Source organism: Nomascus leucogenys, chromosome 11, assembly GCF_006542625.1.
Source record: "Nomascus leucogenys isolate Asia chromosome 11, Asia_NLE_v1, whole genome shotgun sequence".
NCBI classification, from domain to species: Eukaryota; Metazoa; Chordata; class Mammalia; order Primates; family Hylobatidae; genus Nomascus; species Nomascus leucogenys.
The window spans coordinates 44290174-44305022 of record NC_044391.1 but is presented as its reverse complement, the minus strand read 5'-3'; the positions used below and the strand labels follow the sequence as shown (position 1 = coordinate 44305022).

Genomic DNA, 14849 nt, shown 5'->3' with positions numbered 1-14849 from the left:
GTTTTACCTCTCCTAAAGTGATTCTAATGTGCAGCCAGGGTTGAGAACCACTGCCATTCTAAACCAATGAGGGCAAGATGGCCAAACAGAAGTGTCATTTCCTATTTAGTCTCCTTGATTGTTGCAATGGAATTTCTCAGCTTCAAAAGTCCAGAATTTCATGTGAGATTTCCCGAATTCTAAAATGTTGGCAAGTAATTAAAAAAAATTTTTTAAAAAGATTGGGATCAAAGAAAACATGGATTCGGGCCCTACTGAGTGTCACTTCGTAACCTTTTTGCATTTCAACCTCAGGTTTGAACAAACAACCTGATTCTGAGAAGTTAAATAACTTGTCCACGGTTACACAGCCAGTAAGAATAACAGTTGGGACTAAAACCCAGTCCCTCTGAATTTAATTAATGTTCCTTCTATGAGAAGGAAGGAACACCTGAAGATGCGCTTTAAAAGTGGATAACAGAAACGCGAAGTTACAGCCAGCCATGATCGCAACCACGCACGCGCCTACTACTGGCGGCGAGGCGGAAGAGCAGGGAAGGTTAAAGGCGATGAATTACGACCTCTGCTGGCGACGCTCACGACTCCTGCCGTAAAGGCCGTGTGTGGCGCCTGCGCACCTCCTTTCCCTTGCGGATTCCCGACGCGGTGGTTGCTGTAAGGGGTCCTCCCTGCGCCGCACGGCCGTCGCCATGGTGAAGCTGAGCAAAGAGGCCAAGCAGAGACTACAGCAGCTCTTCAAGGGGGGCCAGTTTGCCATTCGCTGGGGCTTTATCCCTCTTGTGATTTACCTGGGTCAGTGGGAGAAGAACCGGGAAAGTGACTGGAGGGAAGGGGATGGCGGAGACAGCAGCCCCATTTTTGGCCATCGGGGGAGGGAGAGAAAAACAGGGAACACCGCCGTGCACGGCCCCTGAGGCTGTCTGGTCAAGGGGGGCAGATCTAACCTGAGTTCGAGATCCCGTTCTATCGCTTTATAGTTGCATGGCCTTTAAGCACTCTTACAATCCCTCCTTTTCTATTTTTGCATCCTTAAAGTGGAGGTCATACTTCTCGGGGTTGTTGGGAGGGTTGGATGACCCCAGTGGATGTGAAAGTGACTAATCCACTCTTTAGCACTAGGTGGTTCTCGGGGTGTTTTCGTCACCGCTCCATGTGGTCCTAAGTGGAAAGAGTCCTGTTCAGGGAATCGAGACATCTCGTGAAAGTACCACTGCCATTGAAAGCATGATTATAATAATAGTCGTTGGATGCCTCTGCTTTCTTACCTGTACAGTGAAGGGTTTGGATGATTTCTATTACTACCCCCATTTTACAGGTGAGGAAACAGCCGTAGAGAAGAAACTTTTTTGCCAAGGTCGCACAGCTATGCTGACTGAGGGAGTTATGGGCATCAGAGCCCATAGTCTTAACCACTATAGGGTGCTTAAAGGATTTGGGGTTTTTTTGGTTTTTGTTTTTGAGACAGAGTCTCGCTCTGTCACCCAGACTGGAGTGCAGTGGCCCTATCCCGGCTCATTGCAACCTCCGACTCCTGTGCTATAGCGATCTTTCCACCTCAGTCTCCCAAGAGGCTGGGACTACAGGCTCGTGCCAACAGGCTCGGTCACTTACTACAAGGATTTATTAATATTTTTCAGTTAGGGTTGCAGACTGGGACCTATTCTGTAGTTTTTTCTTTTCTGTCTTCTCTTTTTTTTTTTTTTCCTTTTTTCTCATTTAAGACATAGTCTCGCTATGTCCCCAGGCTGGAGTGTAGTGGCGCGATCTCTGCCCACCGCAATCTGCCTCAGGATCAAGCGATCTTTCCCCCTTAGCCTCCCGAGTAGCTGTGATTACAGACTTGCAGCCACCGCTCGCGGCTAATGTTTATATTTTTAGTAGAGACGGGGTTTTGCTATGTTGGCCAGGCTGGCCTCAAACTCCTGGCCTCAAGTTAGCTACCTCCCCTCCCGCCGGCCCCCGCCCCGCGCGCGGCCTCACAAAGTGCTGGGATTACAAGTGTGAATCACTGCGGCCAGGCTGTAGTTTTTTCTTTTTCTTTTTTTTTTTTTTTTTTTTTTTTTTGAGACGGAGTCTGGCTCTGTCGCCCAGGCTGGAGTGCAATGTTGTGATCTCAGCTCACTGCAAGCTCCGCCTCCCGGGTTCACGCCATTCTCCTGCCTCAGCCTCCTGAGTAGCTGGGACTACAGCGCCCGCCACCATGCCCGGCTAATTTTTTGTATTTTTACTAGAGACGGGGTTTCACTGTGTTAGCCAGGATGGTCACGATCTCCTAACCTCTTGATCCGCCCGCCTCGGCCTCCCAAAGTTCTGGGATTACAGGCGTGAGCCACCGCGCCCGGCCAAGTTTTTTCTTTTTAATTTTACTGCCCCACTTAGGCAGTTCGGTGAAAGGTAAAGAGCAGGTTTTTCATCCCATCTGTGTCAGTTTGAGCATATAGTTTGACAATTCTAAAACTCAGTTTCACATTTTAAAATGCTATGGTTTTAACAAGGTGCTGCTTCCTGTTTAATTTAGGTGTCATGCATTGTATAAGATAAAGTACACTCTGTACTAAGCAGCTGTGGTTTCTATTTCTCCATGAGTTGCAAGCCAACTGATAACCTGGGATTATAGAACTTAAAAAGACGTTTTTCTCCCTTATTCTCGGCGCAATTTTTTAAAAAAACATTACTTTTCTAGATTTTAGTGACTTTGTGTGGGTATCAAGGATTAGAGTAAATATAACAGTTGGTGTTGTCCCCACTATTCTTGCAGCACCTCCCCCCCCACTCACTTCTTTCACTTACTGATAGAAGGGCCCACTCTGGCTGGTCAAACACTGGGACTAGCTCCCCTTTTAGCTAAGAGAGGTGTGGAAGCTTGATTCTTCCCCTTCTTTGTGCCACCTTCTTTTTTCACTGCCTATGCGAGGTCCTATTTTAGCATGCTCTTGCTTTTTGTGTCCCTGTGGTTTTTTGCTTCTCTGTAAGTCTTTTCATCTACTATTCCCTCCTCCTCCCTGTTTTGAGATTCGGTTTCTATTGCTAGAAAGCTGTAGCTGATTGCTGCAATCTGCATGCCAGGGGGCTTTCGTCTAAGAGTGGATAATGCATTCCTTTTCCATACTAGAGTTTATTTTTCTTTTTATGCACACTGGCTATATTCCCTTCCTAGGACTACCGTTATGGTGATTTTCACCCCAACATTCAATTCAAGTTATATGAGATTGGTGTTAAGGTTATCTTTCCGGTACTTGTCTATCATTGTCTTTTCCTTTATGCTGTATATTTAATTTTATGTCTAAACCAGTTCCCACGTTGAAATAGAGACAGGGTCTTGCTGTGTTACCCAGGCTGGTGGGCTTGAACTTCTGGCTTCAAGTGATCTTCCGATCTTGGCCTCCCAAAGTGCTGGGATTATAGGAATGGGCCACCACACCTGGCTCCAGGTTGTTCTTTTACTTCCTCCACCTCAACTCTCACTAAAACCAGCAACTGCAGATTTAACTTTGTATGTAATTTAGGTTCAATCATAACTTTCAGTGCTTCAGGGAGTATAGTACTATAAAATATGACAAGCAGTGACACGATAATAGAGAATCTGTCTGGACATTTACTAACAAAAGAGTTTTAATGAGCCACTTGTTGGAAGACAATTCTCCATGGTCTCTTGCATTTCTGCACATCTTATAAGCAGAGGCTCTGATGACCCTTTGTTCCATATTATCTTTTGAGGGTGTTTGTAGAACAAACAGCCTTGGAAAATAGTACCTCCAGCCAGAACAAAGGGAGACGTGCTTACAGGCCATTATAAAAGACTCTTGTTCCCTAAACTCCAGTTAATCTGCAGTGCAATCCACCACATGTGCAGGAGGCTGGGGCAGCGGATCACCAGAGGTCAGGAGTTCGAGACCAGGCTGACCAACATGGAGAAACTCTGTCTCTACTAAAAATACAAAAATTAGCTGGGTGTAGTGGCGCAAGCCTGTAATCCCAGCTACTCAGGAGGCTGAGGCAGGAGAATCGCTTGAACCCAGGAGCAGGCGAAGGTTGCAGTGAGCTGAGATCATACCACTACACTCCAGCCTGGTGACAGAGCGAGACTCCATCTCAAAAAAAAAAAAGAATAGTGTTTATACCAACATCTGTGAAATTGGCAGGCCAGTTCGTTATCTTTTATTTATTTTAATGGTCTAAGTCACAAGATTTTTTTTTACATATTAACTTTTATTCCCTATTACACATACTATTTTTTGTTATCTTTTAAATAAGATAAAATTGCAGACCCTTCATAGTTCTTGAAACCTCTCTAACTTAGTCAGTTGCTTCAGCAAGTGAACATACATGTCATCAGGTTAATTTATAAATATATTTTAAATGGTAAAAGATAATACTTAACCATACTTGTAACGAGTTGATTTAATTAAGTTGTTAAATAATAAGTATTGGATGATCCATCCCCTGCCCCCCCGCCCTCCACCCGTCGTTTTTCTATCATTGGTCTTTGTTTTATAAAAAGAGGTTTATGGGGGATAAAATATCCTCAGTTGTGTTTTTTAAAAAGTTCAGTAGTTTTTCCTCCAGGCATGGTGGTTCACGCCTGTAATCCCAGCACTTTGGGAGGCTGAGGAGGCTGATCACTTGAGCCCAGGAGTTCAAGACCAGCCTTGAACTGTATAGTGAAACCTTGTCTCTAAAAAAATTAAAAAGTATAGTTGTGTGTTTTTCCAAAAATCATTTTGCTCTTCATAGTCTTTCATCCAGTATAATTTGGGAGTTGTGGTATCATATTTCTGGGTAAATGACTAATAATGAAAGATAGAACATGCTAAGGGCAACTGTGCCAATTGTGTATATAAATAGGAATAATGGCCGTGTGCAGTGGCTCACTGAAAAAGTTGTTTGTTTTCGTCTGGGCATGGTGGTTCACACCTGTAATCTCAACACTTTGGAAAGTCGAGGCAGGTGGATCATTTGAGGTCAGGAGTTTGAGACCAGCCTGGCCAACATGGTGAGAACCTGTCTCTACTAAAAATACAAAAAAATTTAGCTGGGCGTGGCAGCACGTGCGTGTAATCCTAGCTACTCAGGAGGCTGAGACAGGCGAATAGCTTGAGCCTGGGAGGCAGAGGTGACAGGGGTTGTAGTGAGCCGAGATCATGCCACAGCACTCCAGCCTGGGTGACAGAGTGAGACTCTGTCTCCAAAAGAAAGGAATAAGATAGCTTGTTCTTCCTACTGATTAGTCCTGGACATAATTTCATACTCTAATGAAGATTAGAGACTTCTGTAGCGTAGGTAAATTTAGATAGTGCTGGTTGGTCTAGATATCATTCTAGCTATCCTAGGTTGGATTACAAAGAAGAAAAAGTCTTGATTGTAAATGTTTTGTCTGCTGGGGTTTTAATTAATATTTTTTCTCTTCTGTCTTCCTTGATTCAGGATTTAAGAGGGGTGCAGATCCTGGAATGCCTGAACCAACTGTTTTGAGGTACTGCTCTTAAAACTAAACATTTCAGGGCAAATGTTCATACAGTAGTACTGAATCACTAAGATATAAAAGAGTAATAGTGGCAGGCCTTGAAATGGAGCTTTATCGGTCAGTATAGCTTTGGGCTATTGGAAAACTGCAACTGCTTTCTCTTCCCCCTCCTAATTTGTATTTACCATGTTATAACTACAATGAAGCATATTTTAACAGAAAAAGAATTTATTATCCTACCACTTTAAAATACGAACTGTTTTAAATTTCTCATATTCCCATCTTATCCTCATTCAGATGAATACAACCTTTTATATCATTCTGACAAGGGTATGCAGGATTTTGTTTTCACCTAAAATTTGAGTTGCTATCCCATATATTTTCCAGTTGCGGTTTAAGTAGGTTTTTCAATTTTTCAGTATTTTGTATAACAATATAATTAACATTTGGGCAGGGTGTGGTGGCTCACACCTGTAATCTCAGCACTCTGGAAAGCCAAGGTGGGAAGATCCTGGGAGGATTGTTTGAGGCTAGGAGTTCAAGACCAGCCTGGGCAACATAGCAAGACCCATCTCTACCAAAAAAAAAAAAAAAGTAAATAATTAACATTTGTGTATACATAGCTCTTATAGATTTTGATTTCCTTATAAATTGTCATGCGATTAATAAAGTATGAGCATTTATGGCTCTTGACTGTCAAATTCCTTTCTCAGAAATGATCTTTCCGGTATGTGTAAGCACTTGTGAAAACTTCACACACACAGTATACATATTCATATACATATGTATGCATATATGTGCATGCTTATGAAAATTATATGTATAGGTATAATCTCAAACAGGCAGGTTTGCTCTGGAAGAACAACTGATACTTGTGGCACTATGATGACCATGACTACTGCACACTAGTGAATCGGATTTCTGCTTGATCCTGTCTCAGACATCTCTTGTGGGTTGCCCTCACAGACTTTTCACTGACTATTCTAGGGCTTCATTCATTTTCTTCGAACTTTTACTCTGAGCCATGTTTTTCTAGACTGGGCAGAAAATATTCACTATCACCTACTGTGTGTCACTATCACCTACACTGCTTTAGGTACTGGTTACACAATGTGTCTAGTTGTCACTTCAGTCCTTCAGAGCAGGTTATACAGTCAGTAGGTGGTGAAATATGTTCTATTTCCAAAGCTCACATTCTTTCCACTGGGTCATGTGGCCTTCCCCAAGTAATTTTACGTCTTCCTTTACTTAGCACAATGCCATCTGATATGAATTTCCTCCACCACATCTGCCTTGCTGCTCTCTTCATTTTCAGAGGAAGGTCTTCTTTATTCTCAAAGGGTACTACAATATGTGCCTTCAAATTGTTCACTTCTGCAGTTATTCTGTTTTCCCTGATAAATTTTTTCAACAAATGATCTTCACACACTACCTTCTTCACCTCTTTCTCTTCCTTTAACTGTTTATGGCATGACTTTTAGAAACTGTTTTCAGATTCCCCACTAAGTCCATTTTTCTTAGCCCTTACTCTTTGATCTATCAATTTCCTTTTCTGTAAAATAGGGATTGAGGTAATGTATCTGCTGCCTACTAGTTGAGTGGCCTTGGCCTTAGACCAGTTATTTGCTTAGAGAAACATTACCTTGGGAAACATAAGAGAGGACTACTGAGTCAAGCTGTGTGGACATTTTCCAAGTATTGGAAATTATCATCAAATACCTTCCTCCAAGAAGCCACTAACCTTTCTAAGCTGTCATCTCCCCTTTTTGTCAGTTGGGGATAATAATACCTACCTAATAAGGTAGCCATGAGCATTGAATAAGAATATTATATATAAAGTATTAGCAGTACTTGTCCAGTAATATGTGATCAGTAAACTATTAATAGTAATTTTTAATCTTTTCAGTGTCATCTTTTTTATCCCCATTTCCTTATGAAAACAGTGCTCTAGCTATATGATACTGCATGCTAAGTCCCAGAATAAACTATGTATATTTTTATGCCTTTGCCCCTATGCTTGTGCTCCCTCAGCCTGGAATGCTTTTTCCCCTTAGTATCCACTGGATGGAAATCTGCTTCTAGAAAAGCCCGATCTCAAATGTCGCCACTTCGTAAATCTCTTCCTTCTTTTCTCCTAGCTAAAACTACTCTGTTTTTTGTGTTTCCATAGGTTCTTTTTTTCCTTTTAATGTTTATAGAGGCAGGATCTCTCCCTGTTGCCTAGTCTGGTCTCAAACTCCTGGGATCAAGTGATCCTGCCTCAACCTCCCGAAGTGCTGGGATTATAGGCATGGGCCACTGCACCCAGCCCCATAGTATCCTTTTGTATCTGTCATTCTCTGCCTTGTATTATGCTTGTAGCTATAATATATTTTGTCTCATAAGCACCTAAAGTAGTTGCTGAACAAGCATTGAATTAACTAATGACCCTCATCTCTTGATGGTCTTCTGTGGGTTTTTTTTTTTATTTTACTTTAGTTTTTTTTGTAGAGACAAGGTCTCACTGTGTTGCCCAGTCTGGTCTCGAACTTCTGGGCTCAAGCAGTCCTCCCACCTGGGCCTCCCAATGTGCTAGGATTACAAGCATGAGCCACAGCACCTGGCCGTCTTGGTGGTCCTTTGGACAGGAATTGAGAAAGCATTGCATCTTGTACAAATTTTAGGCTGGACCTGCATGCTAGGAAATAACATTTTTTTGTGCCCTGGGTGATTTAGGATACAGAAGTGGGGAGAGAATGTGTCTTTCTGTTGTCCCTTTTTGGGGCTGCATTTATCCCAGCAAGATTTGAACCTTCAACAACTAGATGAAGCATCCCTGTCCTACGGCTTTTCATTTCTTCATCTTACTGTCTTCTCAGTGCTTCTCTCCTTCCTGGTGCTAACCCTCTTGTTCTTTTCTTCATTAAGAGCATCTTCTGGTTTCCTTCCAGAGGCATTTGTGTTTTAGGAAAGAATCGAGTGAGTGCCTGCAAAGGGTTACTCAGTTAAGGAATTTCATGTACTGTGCTCCCTGCACTGGGAAGAGTGACTAGAGAGATCTGAGCTGCCTAATCTGTACTCTGAAAGGAACAGAATTATACCTGCTATGGTTTTTATTAACATAAAATGTATTGTTTATTGATATAAAGTCTATTGTTTCTGCATATATTTATTGTTTATATCATACTTATGTAAACAATACAGTTAATGATCTACTAGTTTGTTTCCCTTGCCAAGTTGTTGGGTTGTTTGCGATTAGGACCACATTCATCATAGTGTATCTTCTTTCACCCAGGATGACTCATTGTATGTAGTCAGCAAATGTTGGTTGGCATGAATGCCTTATTCAAAAGTACTTTAATATATAAGGGGCAGTGTCTTAGTAAAACATTTAGGCAAAATGTTTTACAATTAGGCAAAATATGTGAATATCAAGGTTAAGAGAATCATTTCCATTATCTGCATAAGGCTGAGCAAGATTTCCTTTTTATATTTTTGCCGCCCATTACCAATGAAGAAGAGACCTTCATAGATCTTTTTTTGTGTGTTTTTTTCTGTCACCCAGGCTGGAGTGCAGTGGCACAGTCACGGCTCACTGCAGCCTGGACCTCCTGAGCTCAGATGGTCCTCACACCTCAGCCTCCCGAGTAGCCAGGACCGCAGGCACGTGTCACCACGCCTGGCTAATTTTTTTTTTTTTTTTTGAGTTGGAGTCTTGCTCTGTTGCCCAGGCTGGAATGCAATGGTGCAATCTCGGCTCACTGCAACCTCCGCCTCCCAGGTTCAAGTGATTGTCCTGCCTCAGCCTCCTGAGTAGCTGGGATTACAGGTGTGCACCACCAAGCCTGGCTAATTTTTGTATTTTTTTTTTTTTTTAAGAGACAGGGTTTCACCATGTTTGGCAGGCTGATTTTGAACTCGTGGGCTCAGGAGATCCATCCACCTCAGCCTCCAAAGTGCTGGGATTACAGGCATGAACTATCATGCCTGGCCAATAATTTATTTTCATATCTTAACTGTGTGCAAAAATACTTAGGGTTTAAGAGGAGATTTGAATACACATTTGAAAATTGGAAATAGATGTGTGTTTTCTTCTTAGGCACAGGGAAAATATTTTTTAAAAATAAACTTTACAAAATGTCATTGTCATTTAATAATGCAGTTTTATTCAACTGGGCTACATTTTTAAGCAGCAGGATTTACAAATGAAACATCTATTTTCTCCTTCTTAGACTCTGTTGGAGTCAGCAAATGATTTGGGAGTTTGGGCTTCTTAGCGGCTGGAATGTTTGGGGTAAGAGTTAGTTGAGGTGGAAGTAGAGGCTAATTGCTCCCTAGGAACTTAATGGTTGTAAGAGCACTTAGGCCACATCCCACTGTACCCACTTAAATCATATATAACTATCTCAGAGCCTCAATTTGCACATTAAAATAGGCATCGTAGTTGGGAGTTGTGAACTTTCCTCAGTGTCTAATGCACAGAAACCATTCAATAAATGTTATTTTAGTATTACTGATATTGCATCTAATAATGAGATAGCTTTGTTTTCTGGGTTTATCAGGCCTACCTGTTAATGGAAATCAGTAATCGTTTTCCTTTTGATTGACTTCATTTTATGTCTGCTCTCATTTTTGTTTTTGTTTCTGATAGGTAACTGTGCTCAGAAGTGTATTTTAATACAGTTCTGTATGTTTAATTTGTTTGTTCAGTGGGATTGATCCTTGTCTTTTCATAACTGAATTCTGATGAGGAAACAAACATAAATGTATAAAATTTTCTAGGTCTTAGGTTATGTCTAGAAGATTTTTATTTTAGAATTTAATTTCTTTCTCCTCTTCACAAACATTTTAGCCTACTTTGGGGATAAAGGATTATTTGGTCTTCTGGATTTGGAGGCAATCAGCGGACAGCATGGAAGATGTGTGCTCTGGCTCGGATAAGAGATGGGACGTCATTCAGTCACTAGTTGGATGGCACAAGGCTCTTCACAGATGCATCTGTAGCAGAGTGGAACTTGTACTAACTTATGATAGAATGTATCAGAATAAATGTTTTTAACAATGTTATGCTTGAGTCTTTTTTGAATTGAACATGCTAGGATTATCAGGTAAAAATTAAGCCTTTTGGTACTTTTTCAAAACAGGGAATTTATGTATGTACCTAGGTGCTATTTACGCCTGTAAATCCCAACTTTAGGAGGCCGAGGCGGGCGGATCACGATATAAAAAAATTTTCCAAGTTAATTCCTGCCCATTGACCTAACATATGGATTACAGTTTCCCTTTGCAGTGAATTAATAACTCCTTCTAGGATATTCCGAGGTAGTAAGAATACAGATAGTTCTCAGTTTGTGACAAACCAAGCTGTTACTTCCTCCTCTGCATTAAAGTTCTGACTGCAAGAAATAAAGGTCCTGGCGGCTCTGTTGCTAGGGGATGGAAATGGCACTGGAGAGTTGTGTGATTTATTTGTAGGTTAAATGTGAGTCTAAAGTTTCCCTCAGTTATATTAGGAAACTAGAGCTGGCTGGGCAAGAGCCCGTGGAGAGCTACATGGAATAGTAGCACTATTTTCTGGTAGAAGGAAAGGCAGCTAATTAATGGAAACTAGTTTTCAGTTCTAGATACTGGTTTCCTGGGACCTTCACCTGTATTTGAATCCTACTTTTATTATTTAGTTTTTTCCATTCTTCTAACAAAATAGCGTTATTTACTATGTTTGGCCATTGTTACTAATATAAGTAAGTAGAACCTGAAACGGACAGTTTGGAAAGAGCCTATTGGGTTGAATATTTTAAGCATCCAGTGTTCAGGCATGATTGTGACTATAATCCCTCTCAGGTGCTGGGAGCTGCCATCACCAGAAAGTTCTTATTTCTAATGTAAAACCCTCTTAGCTATTTAAGCCTATTTCCTCAAGGCTTGTTACCTTTGCCATGGAGACATAGAGGACTATTGTGGTGTCTTGGTGCATAAAGGGATTTTAAAGTGGAATTCTTGAGAGCTAACTGCTTTTGGTAAGTAATGTAATTGCTTCAGCATCTCTGTGAATCTAGGCATGTGTAATTTTGCTGAAAACTGAGCACAGTATTAAAATTCCATAGAATTGCTTAAGTTTGTAGTTCCCCCTAGTCCTTTTTGCCAAGTGCATTGTCAGGGAATTTTTGTTTAGTAAGTACTTTGTTTATATGTTTTCTGTTTCTCACTTGGGATTTTCAGAAATTGAGAAAGCTGTGTCAGGTATCTGTTTTGATTAAATAGTAATGTGAATGGTAAACATAACTGGTTGTGGTTTTTTTATTTTTATTTTTTTGTTTTTTTGAGATGGAGTCTCGCTCTGTCACCAGGCTGGAGTGCAGTGGTGCGATTTCGGTTCACTGCAACCTCTGCCTCCCGGGTTCAAGCGATTCCCCTGCCTCAGTCTCCTGAGTAGCTGGGACTACAGGCGCATGCCACTACACCCGGCCAATATTTTGTATTTTGGTAGAGATGGGGTTTCACCGTGTTAGCCAGGATGGTCTCGATCTCCTGACTTCGTGATCCGCCCGCCTCGGCCTCCCAAAGTGCTGGGATTACAGATGTGAGGCACTGCGCCCGATCTGGTTGTGTTCTTTTAAGGATGACCTTTGTGAACCCCAAATGTCTGAGACAGGTTTCAGTCAATTTAGAAAGTTTATTTTGCCAAGGTTAAGGACGTGCCCGTGACACAGCCTCAGGAAGTCCTGAGGAGGTGTGCCCAAGGTGGTCGGGGTACGTAGTTTGCTTTTATACATTTTAGGGAGACATGAGACATAAATCAGTATGTCTAAGATATACATTGGTTTGGTCTGCTAAGGCGGGACAACTCTAAGTGGGGGCTTCCAGGTTATAAGTAGGTAAGAGACAAAAGGTTGCCTTCTTTTGAGTCCTTGATCAGCCTGAATACACAATTTAGTCTGGCTCAGTGAGTCTGCATTTTTACATAAATAGTGCAGAGGAAGCAATCATATGCATTTGTGTCAGGTGAGTCTCGGATGACTTTGAGTTCTGTCTGTCCTTCGTCCACAAGAAATTTCCTGTGGGCAAATTGTGAGGGAGGTATGTAGCTTCTTTTCTTTGTGGCTGTCTTATTTACGAATAAAATGGGAGGCAGTTTGGCCTGACAGTTCCCAGCTTGACTTTTCTCTTGGCTTAGTGATTTGGGGGGTCCTGAGATTTATTTTCATTTCACACCTTGTAGCTATCTATAAATCCTCGGAAGATTTTAAAATAAGGCATCCAGAATTAAGTAGGAAGGAACCAGCTCCCTGATCTCAGGTCTATGGAAGCTAGGAACAGAGTTTAAGCACTTCTTCAGGGCACAGCCTAAGAGCTGAGACGAGTACACAGTTTAATGTGTATGTATATATTATAAAGTTTGTGAAATGTTTAAGCTGACACATTTTATGAGTTTTAGTTTTTAGGATAGTACAATTCAAGCATTTATTGATTTCTGTTCTGTGCTAGACTCTAGAGAGTCCTTATGATTGAGATTATTCCTGACCTTGATTAGCTTATGGAAAAACACTGAGCTGGTAGGACCTGATTTGAGTTCTGGCCCTGTCAGTTCTAGAACCTTTGGTGAAGTCACTTTTTGTTGTTGTTGTTGTTGTGGGGAGAACAAGGCCGCTGTGTTGCCCAGGGAGGTCTCAAACTCCTGGGCTCAAGCTATCCTCCTGCCTCTGCCTCCCAAAGTGCTGGGATTATAGGCGTCAGCCACCGTGCCTGGCTGAAGTCACTTAATCTTTAGGTGTCTTCCACAAAATAGGAACAACAATACCTGCCCCAGGATATTATTTTCTAAACTAGTGGTTTTCATAGCTGGTCCCAGACTAGCTTCACCTGGAAACTTGTTAAAATGCACATTTTCAAGTCTTACTCCAGACCTGAATCAGAAACTGGTGATGAGGCCCAGCAATGTGGGTATGTCTGTGTGTGTTTCATTTCCTCAAACATTATTTTAAGCATATTTTGAGAAAATTGTAGAGTTGTGCACAGTGTAAGAAATGATACAGAAAGGTCCCTGTATTCTTTACAGTTTTCCCCAATAGTAATATCTTGTGTGAACCCCAATTATCGGAGACAGAGCTCAGTTAATTAGGAAGTTTATTTTGCCAAAGTTAAGGATGTGCACCTGTGACACAGCCTCAGGAGGTCCTGATGGCATGTGCCCAGCTTGTTGGTTGGGGCACAGCTTGTTTTTATAAATTTTAGGGAGACACAAAACTTCAATCAATATATGTAAGATAATAGTGGTTTGGTCCAGGAAGGTGGGACAACTCGAAGTGAGGTAGGAGGCTTCCAGGTCACAGGTAGATAAGAGACAAATGGTTGCATTGTTTTGAGTTTCTGATTAGCCTTTCCAAATGAGTCAATCAGATATATGTTTATCTCAGTGGACAGAAGCATGACTTTGAATAGAATGGAAGGCAGATTTGTCCCAAGCAGTTCCCAGCTTGACTTTTCCCTTTAGCTTAGTGATTTTGGTGTCCCAAGATTTATTTTCCTTTCACACTTGCAAAACTGTGGTCAGCATCAGGATATTGACATTGATGAAGTCAAGAAAGAACATCTATCACCACAAGGATCCCTTGTATGGTGGGATATAGTCAACCTTTCTCCTACCCTGCCCCTACCCCTGACCCCTGGCAACAAGGAAATCTGTTGACTACTTTTATAATTTTGTCATGTCAAGCAAGTTCTATAAATGGAATCAGACAGCTTTTGGGTTTGGCTTTTTTCAGTCAGCATAATTCTCTGTAGATTTATCAAAATAGTTTTTTCCTTTTTATTGCTGAGTAGCATTCCACGGAATGGATGTACAAGGATGACATCTGGGCTCCCAGTTTTTAGCTGTTACAAGCAAAGCTGCGATGAGCATTCGTGTACATGTTTTTGTATGATTAATCTTTGATTTAACAAATCACAGGTGCTTCTGATGCAAGTCAAGTTTGAGAACTTCCCCAGACTTGCAGTAGCCTTCTTGCTCTCACCTGTGCATTACAGTGTACTCTCAATAGAACATCCAGAGTGATCCTTTTAAAAATAAGATCACATCACATCCTGATCAAAGTTTTCTAGTGATTTCCCATCTCACTGGGAATGAAATCCCAAGTACTTACTTTTTGTGACCTACAAGACCCAATGTCTTCTGGCCTTCTGCACCTTTGGTCTCTTTGTTGCCTATGATTCATCACCCACATTTGCTTGCACTCTTGCTGTTTCATTCCTGTCCAGAGAAAGGCCAAGTATAGTCTCACCTTGTAGTCTGTACTACCTATTCTCTGCTGGAACTCTCTCCTCCCAGATATCTATATGGTTGGCTTCCTCTATTCTAGTCTGCCTAAATGTCATCTTGTTAGAGGGCTTCCCTAATCCTTTAAAAATC

General features: G+C 41.5%; 1 protein-coding gene across 1 annotated transcript; it reads left to right on the top strand.

Annotated features, from left to right (window-relative positions):
* The first annotated feature begins 602 nt into the window (after positions 1–602).
* Positions 603–10510, top strand: TOMM7 (translocase of outer mitochondrial membrane 7). Its single transcript, XM_003252647.4, has 3 exons — positions 603–792; positions 5425–5473; positions 10296–10510. The coding sequence occupies exons 1-3, from the start codon at positions 690–692 to the stop codon at positions 10309–10311; spliced, it is 168 nt and encodes a 55-aa protein (XP_003252695.1). The 5' UTR covers positions 603–689; the 3' UTR covers positions 10312–10510.
* The last annotated feature ends 4339 nt before the right edge of the window (positions 10511–14849 follow it).

Bases quoted from the DNA above. Each gene is read 5' to 3' on its own strand.
- TOMM7 (XM_003252647.4), top strand. From the start codon at position 690: ATGGTGAAGCTGAGCAAAGAGGCCAAGCAGAGACTACAGCAGCTCTTC. The intron at 793-5,424 runs GTCAGTGGGAGA...TCCTTGATTCAG, and splicing joins CCCTCTTGTGATTTACCTGG to GATTTAAGAGGGGTGCAGAT.